This window comes from Canis aureus, chromosome 35 (assembly GCF_053574225.1).
Source record: "Canis aureus isolate CA01 chromosome 35, VMU_Caureus_v.1.0, whole genome shotgun sequence".
NCBI classification, from domain to species: domain Eukaryota; kingdom Metazoa; phylum Chordata; class Mammalia; order Carnivora; family Canidae; genus Canis; species Canis aureus.
The window spans coordinates 2,930,052-2,944,040 of record NC_135645.1 but is presented as its reverse complement, the minus strand read 5'-3'; the positions used below and the strand labels follow the sequence as shown (position 1 = coordinate 2,944,040).

Sequence of the window (13,989 nt, the reverse complement as noted above, 5' to 3'; positions counted from 1 at the left end):
AAAAGTCCTCCCATCCCTGCACTAGACTAGGGACAAAGCTCATAGTCTTCATTCTGCTCGAAACACTCCAGAGTTGTCCCCAGAGCTCTCAACTGATTTCGCTAGGATGTTATTTCCCAATTATTTTTTGAGTCCTATACAATGTCAAAGGTTGTTTCTTTTAAAGTTGTTTGCCAAGTAAGTCTGGGAAACACTGAGATAACAAAATTTAATACTTTTCTTTTCTGGAGGACTTTTTAGACTTTAACACCATATATGAATCGTGACTATTCAGAGAGAGATGGTTAGCACTAGAAAACATCATATAGGACTGGCATTCCACAGAATAGAAAATAGAAAATGCCATTCTACACCACTAACTTTTCTAGTTCTTTGTACTTTGAAGATCAAACCTCTTCTTGAAAGTTGAGCATTTTATCATCCACTAAGATATTAAGTATGGAAGAGAGGGAGAGCACTTATTAATAATAACCACCTAAGAACAGAAACTACAAGCAACTTAAGTACAAAATGCAGATCCAAAACAAATGGTCAAGACAAAGTTTGTAAATCCCAAGGATTTAACAGTTTATTCCTTTAAAGTATATCTATCACTCCTGGCACCTGGTAAAAGAGGAGCTTCTACCATAGTAACTAAAACTCTGAAAAATAATTTGGCCCACAGAGCATGCCCAAAAAAGGCAAAAGTCTTCCTACACCGAAAAGGTGAGCTACCTACCCAAGAACTAGACAACAGACACTCAGCAGTGGTTATGAGACCAGCAATATTTCTGGTATCAACTATTCAAGGAAACAAATGCATCTAACCAACTAAAACATGAAATGACTTGTACCTAGATCATTAGGCAGTGGGAAGGAAGATGAAACAAAGAAAAAAGTATAACCAAAAATTATCATTTCTAGAGAAAAGGAAAAGCAAAAATGGCAGAGAAATAAAACAGGAATGATTAAAACCTAAAACCAAATTAATTCATTAGTCATCGGTAATCAAGAATACTGGTATCAGGGTAAAAGTGCTGTACTCAATGGTTTAGTCCAGACTGCTACTCAATTTCATTTCTGTTGACAAGTCTTTCTTTTTGAAAACTGATCATCTGACAACTGACAGGGAAAAAGTGACACCTAGCAAATTCTATGACAGCAGAAGAAATATGACAGATTCATCCCATCATTCTACCCAACTCAGAATCATTTGGAACTGTAGGAATGCCTTTTCTATCCTCACTGAACTAGTAGCTGATTAAATATTAAAAAGGACAGTTTCCGGACATTCTATTAGATGATTCTGAAAATCTAGACATGCATAGCTTTTTCTTTCTTTTGAACTATTCTCCTAAGGATAGCTCAAGCTATCTTTAATGTCAAAGTTTCTGAAGCCTGTTCTCATAAAGTTTAGGATGGGGTGCCTGATTGGCTCAGTCAGTAGAGCAGTCGATTCTTGGTCTCGGGGTTGTAAGTTTCGGCCCCAAGCTGGGTGTAGAGATTACTTAAAAATAAAATCTTAATAAAAAGACAAATAAAATCTTTACTCCTATTTTTTTTTCTTTTTTTTTTTAATAAAATCTTGAGTGCCTGGATGGTTCAACTGGCTACGCATCTGCCTTGGGCTCAGATCATGATCCTGGGGATCATGGGACTGAGCCCTGAGCAGGACTCCCTCCCTGCTCAATGGGGAGTCTGTTTCTCCCTCTGCCCCTCCTGCCCCGCTTGTGCACTCACACACGTACACTCTCAGCTACCTCTCTCAAATAAATTAATTAATTAAATCTTTAAATAGATAAATAGAATCTTAAGCAAAAAACAAGCCAACAAAAGGCTTGGGCTAAATATCTATACACAGAATTCTCTTACTTAGGTATTACAAACTCGTTGATGACAAGGTTGTTTTCTTCAAAGGTTCTTTTCGCATATAAATTACCCACCAGCTCTCCCTGGTTGGTTATAAATTCAAGAAACAATTTATCTTAACTATAGAGAATAAACTGATGGTGTTGGGGGGGTATGGGAGGGGTGAAACAGGTGATGGGGATTAAGTAATGCATTTATCCTGATGAACACTGGGTTATGTTTGGAAGTGATGAATCAATATACTGTACGCCTGAAATTAATATAACACTGTATGTGTTAACTAGGGGCACTGGGTGGCTCAGTGGTTGAGCATCTGCCTTTGGCTCAGGTCAATCCTGGGGTCCTGGGATCCAGTCCCACTTTGGGCTCCCTGCATGGGGAGCCTGCTTCTCCCTCTGCCTGTCTCTCTGCCTCTCTCTCTGTCTCTCATGAATAAATAAATACAATCTTTAAACTAAACTAAACAAAAACACTGTATGTTAACTAGAAGAAGCAATTTAACTGTTTTTTCAGATTTTTTTTTAAAGATTGTATTTATTTATTCATGAGAATACACAGAGAGGAGAGAGAGAGAGGCAGAGACACAGGCAGAGGGAGAAGCAGGCTCCATGCAGGGAGCCTGACGTGGGACTCGATCCCGGTTCTCCAGGATCACACCGTGAGCTGTAGGCGGCACTAAACAAAACCGCTGAGCCGCCGGGGCTGCCCTATTTTTTTCCGATTTTTTAAACACAAAAATGTCAGCATATATATTCATTTGTTCACTCATTCAATGAATTATATAGTGAGTGTCTACTAAGAGTTGGGCATTATTCCAGGGATTTAGCAGTGAGAAAACAAAGCTGCTCTTGTGGAGCTCACATATACTAGTAGGGGAGATAATGAACAAGTTAATACAGAACACATCAGATAGTGCTGCTATAAAGACAACAGCAGTGACAGACTATGACAGAGGAATGCAGAAAATGATAGAAAATTGCATCTTATTTTATATAAGACACCCAGGAAAGATTTCTCTGAGGGAGGCATTTTAGGTGAGAAATGAATGACAAAAGAGAATAGGCTAAGACAGGTTCTTGAAGGTGAGGCATGTAGGAAAAGTGATACGGGCATGAGGAAGAGCAAATAAAAGTCCTAGGGCAGAAACAAGTTTGATATGGTTAAACTTTGCCATAATCTTCAAATGTGATTAAATATTAATCACATTTAAAAATATACTTTTAACAGAAAACAAGACATAATCACCATGGTTATCTTGCCTTGTAACACTTTTCTCACTTGTTCTATGAAAGCAATCATGTATACCTTCCTTCGAGCTAAATTATCTGTAACACAGTCTCACAGTAATGACAATCATGTCTCCTCTGGGTCTCACTTAAATTTACTACCTATACTTCACAGATTTTGTGAGTGTTTAACTGTTACACTCTGTTCAATTCACCACTCATCTTGGAGATTTCTAATAAATCTGATTCTAGCAGGTTTGCTGCTTTGTCCTTTAGTTTTCTTCTGGGTTGGAAAAGCTGTTTAAGGACCTCTCAATAAAAAAAAAAACAAAAAAAAAAAAAACAAAAAAAAGAACCTCTCAATAGCTGAAGTTAGTCATGTGAGTGCAAATACTACACCTCTCCCTACTCCAACTACCAGAACTGTTAACCTTCCTGCTAAACAAGGTTTTCTACAGTGTTCTCTGCTCTTCCCTTTGGATGAAGGCCTTTAAAAAGAACACAGCCAGGGATCCCTGGGTGGCGCAGCGGTTTGGCGCCTGCCTTTAGCCCAGGGCGCGATCCTGGAGACCCGGGATCGAATCCCATGTCGGGCTGCCGGTGCATGGAGCCTGCTTCTCCCTCTGCCTATGTCTCTGCCCCTCTCTCTCTCTCTCTCTGTGACTATCATAAATAAATAAAAATTAAAAAAAAAAAAAAAAAAGAACACAGCTTTCATAATCAGCCAGACCTCTAATTTTAAATCGATTCTCCAAGGTTTCTAGCATAAAAGACAAAGCTGAATGAATTATTCGTCCAGTCTTCTGGGGGTATCTCTGCCCTCCTCTCCCAACTTTTGACAACAACTGTTGTCTAATTACCTTATCAATCCAGTTTCCCAATATCCCACTCTTGATTCTAGCCTACTAATTCTCACAGGTACCTTTTCTTTTATTAGAAAGTATCTCATAATTTATTTAGGGAGTCTAACAGTATTCTGATGGTTAAACAGGAGACTGAGCCAATAAAGATACACAAAAGGATTTTTCCCCTTATTTTTTTTATACTTTCTATTATAGAAATCTTCAAAAAAACAAAAACAAAAACTGGAACACAGTAGAACATACTTCCATTTCCAACACGTACCTTCAACAATTATTAATTATATGGCCAATCTAGTTTCATCTAAAACCGCCCACTTTCCACTCCTCACCAGTAGACACTCTCATTAAAGCAAATCCCAGATAATATATTTCAAGAGGATTCCAGTCAGTGTAAGTTGTGATCCTATTCCTGGTATGCTGGTGTCTTTCAGTCTTTAGTACAGGCAAGTTCTAAGGGTTCCACGTCTACCACAGCCAAACCATATGACTAGTCCAGTGATCAGGCCTTGATTTCTAATTTTTGTCATGGCAAACCATTACCCTAAATAAGTTTATTTAGGAAAAATTAAGAGCACAGACACAGGATAGCCTAACACATATAAACTATTTCACAAACCTTTAAAAAAAAAAAGAAACCTTTAAAGTAAAAGGGTATCATTACATGTAGATCTAATCTCCCATACTTACTTAATTATATTCCAATACTGAAATGGTAGGCCTTTGACAAGACAACAGAGAAAACAATAGGCTAAAAACTTTCAAGTTGTGTATACCAGAAAACACTCCACATTTTTTTTTTAAATGCAGTTTGGATGAACACCACACCAAATCAGAATGCAATAATCAGCTATTCATGATAAATGCCATCCATTATTTAAAAACACGATTAGGTGAGAAGCACTTCCTTATAAATGTGCGTCAAAAAACTCCTGGGGACCACTTACAGCTCTGACTCGAAGAAGATGTGAGATGACAGACTGTAGTTCATCACTGTAGTGTTTTAGTTCTGTAAATCTCCTAAAAGAGGGAAAAAATAAAACATTATTTTTTCTCATGAAAACAATCAAAAACCGAAAAACAAAACAGTAGTACCTGACAATAATGAAACTGATTCTACTGAATCATACGCTGGCCTTAGTACACTCCAATAAAAATTCAAAAAACTTTAAAATAAAACAATCATACTGTCTTTTGATATTTGTCAAGATAAGAAAAGATGTCCTACTTCATAACTTTTACTGTGGAACTGAGCGATAAAACTTGTTTTATGAAAAATTACTTGAAAATATTTATGGTGCTAAACTCATGGTCTCTAAGCTCAATCAATCTGCATGCAGAGGTGAAACCGCTCCCTGTCACTCTCCAACCAAGCTTCACATATTAAACGCGGCCATTAGTAAGATCTCCTGCCAATAAATACATCTACACCTGGTGTTCCTTCTTTGCCCGAGGACCCTCCTTCTCATCAATACTCTAGATTCTACCCAACTCTCTCCCATATTCCTAACTTCCTTTCTCTGTGCAAGCTCCTTCTCGTTAGCGTATCAATTAACTCTCCTATATTAAAATTCATACACACATTCCCCTGACAACACCACCCACCTGTTAACACCTTCTCACACTCAGCCCTCCCACAGGTACAATTTGGCAAGGCATTCTCTCAACCAACAACCACCTCCCATTCACAGTGTAACCCAGGGCAATTTAGATCTGCCTCCAGCATCAGAGTGGAGAAATCCTCCTGACAAACTCACTAACTAGTCTCATGTTGCTAAAATCCAACGATATCCTTTAGTCCTCAGTCTTTCTTGGTCCTTTCAGCAATGTAACAACTGATCTCACCCTCCTCAAAAATGTGTTCCCTTGACATCAGTTTTATTTTCTCAAGATTTTCCTTTTACTCTCTGGATATGCCTGGTCTCTTCTGCAGTACTCATTTCCTTCACCCACCTACTATACCTCCAACTTTAGTGTGCAAAGAACCCCTGAAGTGTTTGTTAGAAACACTACAGAGGGCCTCTCAGCAAGAGCAGGGTGTGAACAAGCAAAACTGTACACAGAAGCCCTAGTGGAACTCAGAAAGCCGAAGGTTTAACAAGCTCAACCTGCAGGATTCAAGATGCTACTGATCCTCAGATTACACTTTGGAAAACACCCTCAAAGTGATAGCGGCACTCCTTAGGGTCCAATCCTGGGTCCTCAGCCATCTTAATAATCAATCTTTCAATCTGTACACTCTTATGTATTCATAAAGCTTCACAATTATAGCATACATGCTACTGAATTCCAAATTTCTACCTTCCGCCCAAATATCTCTCCTAAACACCAGATCTACAAAGCCAACTGACTAGCACACGTTTCTACTGGCTTACATACCCAAAGCTCAACTTATCTTCCCCTATCCCTCCCAAATCTCTCTTCCCCTATGTTCTCCAGCACTCTAAAGAATGAAACCTGGATGCTACCTGTATTTTCTGGCCCTCTCTTTTGCCCCATTCATTCTACTAATCACTCAGTCTACCTCCTAAATATTGCCAAATATTGTCTAAATATTGCCACATAAAAGTAGAAGACTCGGGGTCCATCTCCAAACTGCTCTTTAACTGTCTAGTTTGAAGAAACATATTTAAGTTCTTTTTTTTTTTTTCAGTAATCTCTACACTGAACGTGGGGCTCAAACTCACAACCACAAGATCAAATGTCGCATGCTCGTCCAACTAAGCCAGCGAAGAAGCCAGTTTGAAGAAACATGAAGCTAGTTATCATTTTGGTAAAATGATACTCAAAAAATCTTTCTAGTTTTCTACATTTTAAGAAAGGACAGAATAAAAGTATTTTAGTGCTACAAAATATTTTAGTAATGGTATGAATAATATATACTGGGCCAACTAGACCCAGTATAAAAAATATATATATAACATATAACATAGCTGGACAGAGATTCTGTAAATGAAGAATCTGTTTTAACAACGAATGATACAGGGGTGCCTGGCTGGCTCAGTTGGGAGGAGCATGTGACTCTTGACCTTGGGGTCATGAGATCAAGCCCCATGTTGGGTGTAGAGATTACTTAAAAATATGTAAATTGTTTTTAAAAACCCAATGAATGATATAGACAATCCCCTTAACTACAATTTATGGCACACAAATTCCATTGCTAATTATACATTAATTACACACTTAATAAGAACAGGAGCAAAAAACTGCCTTGGTTATATTATTGGTCATATCAACTTTAAAATTTTATATATAATATGGATATTAAAGAAAATTTTACAATCCAAGAACCTGGTTTTGACCAGAGAAGAAAAACAACATTCAATTGATAATATATTTTTCAATTTAATTGACAAAATATTAATTTAAAAAGTTTCCTCTACATGCTTGTTCCTCTAATGAATGTACATCCACCAAAGTCATAAAGCTAGCTTACTAGGTTTTTCAAAGCTTTATTTGGAGTGTGACTTAAAATTGTAGTTCTTTACCTAGAGAACATCTCTTATATATCATGCATGTTATTATAACCCTTAGAGTGGAACCTTAAATGCCTATTATTAAGTGAAAAAAGCCAATCTGAGAAGGCTACCTAGTGTATATGACATTCTAGGAAAGGCAAAACTATGTAGATCACCAGTTGCCAGGGGGTGGGAGAGAAGGATAAATACACAGATCACAGAGGATTTTTAGAACAGTGAAAATAGCTTGGGGTTTTTGTTTGTTTGTTTGTTTTAAGTAGGCTCCCTGCTCAATGTGGGGTTTGAACTCATGACCCAGAGATTAAGGGGCACATTCTCTAGGGAGTGTGCCTGCCAGGCGCCCCAGGACACTGAAAATACTTTGCATGATACTATAATGATGAATACATGTCATTATAAATTTGTCAAAACCCATAAAATATACAACACTAAGAGTGAACCCTAATGTAATGTCTTTAAGTAATAACAGTGTGGTCAATATAGGTTCATCAATTGTAACAAATGCACCATTCTGGCAGGAGACGCTAATAGTGGGGGTGACTGTGCTTGTGTGGGGGCAGAGGGTATATATGGGACCTCTGTGCTATTCACTCAATTTTTTTTGTAGAACTAAAACTCTAAAAAAGTCTATTAAGGGGCACCTGGGTGGCTCAGTTGGTTAAGTATCTGACTGGCTCAGGTTGTGATCTCAGGGTCCTGGGATCAAGCCCCGCATTAGGCTCCCTGCCCAGCAGGGAGTCTGGCTCTCCTTCTCCCCCCCTCCCTCTGTCCCTATCCCCACTCACGTTCTCACTCACTCTCTCTCTCAAATAAATAAAATCGTTTTAAAAATAAATAGGTCTATTAAAAAAAAAAAAAAACCTCAATGGTTACCGTCACAATTACCTGATCACCAAAACTTTATTTACTTGTATTTTACATTCAAAATTTATATTAAAAACCAAAGGCATTATGTTATTGTGTTCGGATTTATAAAGTCAGGCATAATATGTAATGCAAACCTGGCCTCTGGTAAGAATTTATACCACACAGAAATTAATGCTGAAGGCTTAACTAAAGATATTCTAACAGCCCTCATGAACTTGGTAGCCAAAAAGGGAAAACCTCATCTGCCTGAGCACTTTTCTAACTGAAAAAATTAGCTGAATCAAAGGCAAGGCTAGTTACAGGTCCATTACTGAAGAGCCTGAATTATCCACATAATTCAGAGAATAAGTAAAACCAAATATTAAGAAATGCCTAGGTTCCATCCTAAGGAAATTTTTTTCTGAATTCACAGACTTCTTTTATTATAGAAATGGTCTCACAAACACTAAACTGACATTAATGAAGTCAAGTAATTATCATATAAATATACCTCCAGAAATTCTTAGTATGCATTTATCTATCAAGTTTTCCTGGTATACAAAGTAGATTAGTATCAAATACATGCATAATACATAATCTTCCTGAGCTTTGGACATATTTGACAGGTAAAGCCTATTTCATATTTAATTAAAATCATTTCTCTCATTTTTCTATCTTCAACAACATTTTAATAAATCTTTCTAGGAAAAAGCAGTGGTTTAATTTTCTAAAACTTTAGTTACTTCCAATCTTAAACTCAATTAAGTTACCAAATCTCAAAATCAGTTTCAGACTGTAAGAGGATTTCACTAAATGTGAATTACTATTTAAAATAGTTAGCAAATAAAGTGCATACATTCAGAAATGAAAAATTAAATACATTGATAGGCACCATTCAAAACAACATTGTAACTGTTATTAAAACAAAACCTTACTTGTCTGGGTTTTTCACTCTGAATGTTGCATTAAGCGCTTTTAACCTGGAGTCTGCCTGGAAAAAATAATTTGTTTACTTAATACAATTACATTTCAGGGTACAAATCCAAACAATTTTACTTTCCCTTTAGAATTAAGATGCTTAATAAATATAGTTTTCTTCATATCATTTGTGTCAAACACAATAAACATATCTTAAAAACAGCTTACTTTTTTAAAATACTACAAAAACAATATTTTAATAAATTAAACTGAACACATGCCATTCAATAATACCAAAGTAAAACAATTATAAACATCAACACACTAACAGGTGTCTATGTATATATACACATACACATATACATATATATATATAGTTCTGCAGTATCACAAGTCAGAATAGGTCATGTGAAAAGTAGTTTACCTTTCTCTAAATCAAGAAAAGCAATGATAAACTAAATAAAACTACTGCTCTAAAGCAAACGCATTACTGCAGGTAGTTCTCAGATGGAATCCAAACCAAATATACACTGTTTTTTTTTCACTGTCATGATCAGTACTTAAAAAAAATATATGGAAATACCTGTACTAAATACTGTAGACTGAAGTAAACCAAGAGGACTTCAAATTACTTTCTAGTTGAAAGAAAATGTTACAAGACAACATAACTTTTTAACTATCTTTTTTCAACTTTTCAATTATTTTTACTTATTCTAAGTAATTGCTCTCAGAGGAACAGAGGGATCAGCATGAAATAATAATTGCATTTTATAAAATTTGAACTTAATAGATCCAAATCCTATCCTAAGTTCTCACAAACAAAACCAGTGAATTCTGACTGGGCACAGAAACTACAGTGTTCATAAAAGGTGGCTCAATCAGGAATTAATTTTATAATGTAGTCTGAATCTCCCAATCAGCTTGAAAATTTTAGATTATTCCAACTTCCAATCCATAATTACATAAACTCCCAAGTTAATAAAACAAACAAGACAAAACAATCCTAGGACTCCTCAAATTACTTGGCAAAGAAAATAAAAACAAATGCAACAAATAAGTTACTCCACAAACTCAGCCTCTTAGAACTTCAGATCACAAGAAATTCAAAAACCTATCAAGAGTATCTATAGAACTTGGGGCAGCCCAGGTGGCTCAGCGGTTTAGCGCTGCCTTTAGCCCAGGGCCTGATCCTGGAGTCCCAGGATGGAGTCCCACGTCGGGCTCCCTGCATGGAGCCTGCTTCTCCCTCCGCCTGTGTCTCTGCCTCTCTCTGTGTCTCGAATGAATGAATGAATGAATGAATGAATCTTTTTAAAAAAAGCATACCTATAGAAACTTAATTTATCACTTATTTCTTGGGATCCTCTTATTTCTAAAATCAGTATTTCACCAATTCTTAACCTTTCTCACTTCTCAAGGGCAAACAAGCTAGTGCATGTGAAAGTCCTTACATATAAAAATACCCATATATTTAAGGTATATATTACTCCTTCATGTTCTTTTAATTCATTAAAATAACTAAACACCAAGTGTTAAAGACTCTATATTCACATACAAAGGTTACTCTTTAAATGATGATGAAATTACATAAAAACTATGAGTAAAGAAGGATATTTTCATCTGTACCTTTTCTGGAATCTCAAATTCTTAACCGCACCAATTTATTTTTTACTTTTAATATCAACAGTTTACCAATTTAGAAGTCATATAAAATGTTAGACGTGAGCATCCTAACCTTTGCTTACCCAATATTCTGTTAGGTCAGGTCCATCAGAATACTCAACTCACAATGAGGGGGGCACTTGACGGGATGAGCACAGGGTGATATGCTATATGTTGGCAAATTGAACTCCAATTAAAAAAAAAATTAAAAAAAAAAGAATACCCAACTCAGCACGCTCACCATTTCACGAGATTTCACAAACCGGAAAGTTGCCTAAAATGTCCCCAAAGCCAGATCTCAAAAAAAGTACCTGGACTATTCCAAACCTAACAGTTTACCAACCCTCTTTCAGATTCCTCATTAAATACCTAAAGAAAACCCCGGTCCATCATTGTTTCATAGAACCTTCCTTTCACTTCCTTTAAAACAGCACTACACCAGGACACCCGGGTGGCTCAGCAGTTGAGCATCTGCCTCTGGCTCAGGGTATGATCCCAGGGTTCAGGATCAAGTCCCACATCGGGCCCCCTACTTCGCCCTCTGCCTATGTCTCTGCCTCTCTCTGTGTGTCTCTCATGAATATATATATAAATATTATATATATAAAAATGAACACTTATGAATTCTCATGAATATTATATACATATAAATTAAAAAACCAGCACTACCTGAAATAAACTTAGTTGTTTACTTGTCTCTTAGTTGTCCACTAGAACATAAGAGCCATTAAAAAGCACAATGTGAAAAAAAGAAAGCACAATGTGTTGGGGCACCTGGTGGCTCAGCTGGTTAAATGTCTGCCTTCAGTTTAGGTCACGATCTTATTCTCAAGTTCTCCTTTAGTTCCCACTTCCTTTTCCTCTCTGGTTCCTATTCCATATTTCACTTTCCTTGTCCTGGATCTTGTCTCCCCTTGGTTATTTCATTTTCTGATTCTTCTCTTCCCCCAAACTTTGCCTAGTAAACCACCACCCAGCTTGGGCCTCCAACATTACTCTTCCCTGGCTCCCAAGTTGACTCCTCTGCACGTTTCTTACTCCTGCCTCAGCTCAAATGTTATCTCTTCAACCATGTGACCCAATTTACCCAGGACAGTGCTGGTTTATGCCTGTTGTCCTAGACTCATTAATAATACTGCCCCTTTTTGCTCTTAAAAGTGTCCCCATTTGGACAGTAAGTTTTATGGTCACTTATCTCAAAATAATCCCTGGGGAAAAAAATCTCTGCTGTTATACTCTTTAACATAGATGATTTAGAACTATTTTAAAGGATATTATTTAAATGTTAATTTAAGGTCTCCAACTACTAAAATATAAGCTCCATAAGAACATGGGAGTTTACGAAGTTTTTCTGCTCATTCATTACTGTTTCCACAACACCTAGAAAAGCACCTGATACTCTGTAGGCACCCAGCATGTGGAGTCACTACAATGGCTCTCTCAGTGTTTCTGTGTAAAACAGAGATTAGCAGAGATTTTAAATGTCCAGACTGTGGACATCAGCATCTCTACTCCAAACAACAGACAGGGTTCTAGATTCCTCTGAGTCAACCTAAAATCATTTACAGTTTGGGTATATGGATGACACTTTCATGTAAGTAATTTATTGAGTTAATGGGAGTTAAAACAATATAATCTTATACTAAGGTAATTAATTTAAATGTTCATTACTCTAGATAACTCTTTCCTCTTTCACTAAATTGGTTAACATGAATATTTATATAAATATTCAAGACAAAAAAAACACCAATGTAAAGCAGTGATGAAACAGTTGTTGCTCATGTTTATATTAAACAAAGCATTGATAAAAAAGAAACTAGAGGGACGCCTGGGTGGCTCAAGTGGTTGAGTGCCTTTGGCTCAGGTCGTGACCCCGGGTCCTGGGATCGAGTCCCATATCCGGCTCTGCATGGAGAGCCTGCTTCTCCCTCTATGTCTCTGCCTCTCTCTGTGTGTCTCTCATGAATAAATAAATAAAATCTTTAAGAAAAAATAAAAGAAACTAGATTTTTGGGGCACCTAGGTGACTCCGTCAGTTAAGCATGGGACTCTTGGTTTCAGCTCAGGCCATGATCTCAGGATCGTAATACTGAGCCCCACATTGGGCTCTGCACTCAGCAGGGAGTCTGCCTGAGTCTCCCTCTCCCTCTGCCCCATTCCTCCAATCTCTCTCTCTCTCTGAAATAAAATCTTAAAAACAAAAAAGGAAACTAGATTTGTACAATTATCTTGCTGGGTATAATAATTACTCTAAAAAAACTTAAGAAATATCTAGTAGGCCAAAACTATATATTAAATTAAACGTGTGAAAAAAGGAAAATTAAAGTAAGCTGACATTTCAGTTTGAGAATGATAATCCAAAAGCTAGGGCCAAAGTCAATTTTTTTTTTAAGTAGACTCCATGCCCAGCACAAAGCCCAATGCAGGGCCTGAACCCACAACCCTCAGATAAAAACCTGAGCTGAGATCCTGAAACAGACACTTAACTGACTGAGCCACCCAGGTACCTGCCAAGGTCAAATATTCTTATAAAATATAAGTATTTGGCCTAATTCAGAACAATCTCATTTTCACAAAAATAGTTTCCAATATTCCCTTTATTTTTTAAAAAGATTTTACTTATTCATTTGATAGAGAGACAGCATAAGCAGGAAGAGCAGAAGGCAGAGGGAGGAGCAGGGGGCTGGATGCAGGGCTCTATCCCAGAACCCTGGGATCATGACCAGAGCCAAAGGCAGACGCTTAAGTGACCCAGGCATCCCTTAATACTTCCTTTACCAACCATTTTTACATACATTAATTACATAATTTATAAACAAAAAGAGAGGTAATATGGGATGGTAACATGTATGTACATGACTCTTATATACATGTTTGCATGTATGCATGTATTTACATACAAGTGTGAGGTTGTCTAAAAAAGATTCCATTTCACTGATGAAAGAACTTAAGAAACACCCACAACAAAATAAGGAATACCATAGGACTCAAGGATTTCCAAAGTCTCTTCATACATCTTATTTCTACTCTATTTCATTAAAAGTCTGGCTTTTCAAATTATTAATACTGCACGTTAAGTATTACCTTTCAAAGGCTTTATAAAAGTGAAACTGAGATTTCACCATAAGGCAACCCAAATATGAAGTATTT

The 13,989-nt window shown here is 36.9% G+C and overlaps 1 protein-coding gene across 1 annotated transcript in view; it reads right to left on the bottom strand.

Moving 5' to 3' along the window:
• Positions 1-13,989, bottom strand: part of SNX4 (sorting nexin 4) — a 69,800-nt gene that overhangs the window by 32,530 nt on the left and 23,281 nt on the right. Inside the window, exons 6-7 of the mRNA XM_077884336.1 lie at positions 9,195-9,250; positions 4,882-4,954 (exon numbers count right to left, since the gene is read on the bottom strand). Of these exons, the coding sequence (XP_077740462.1) occupies positions 4,882-4,954; positions 9,195-9,250 (129 nt within the window). The remainder of the gene's footprint in view (positions 1-4,881; positions 4,955-9,194; positions 9,251-13,989) is intronic.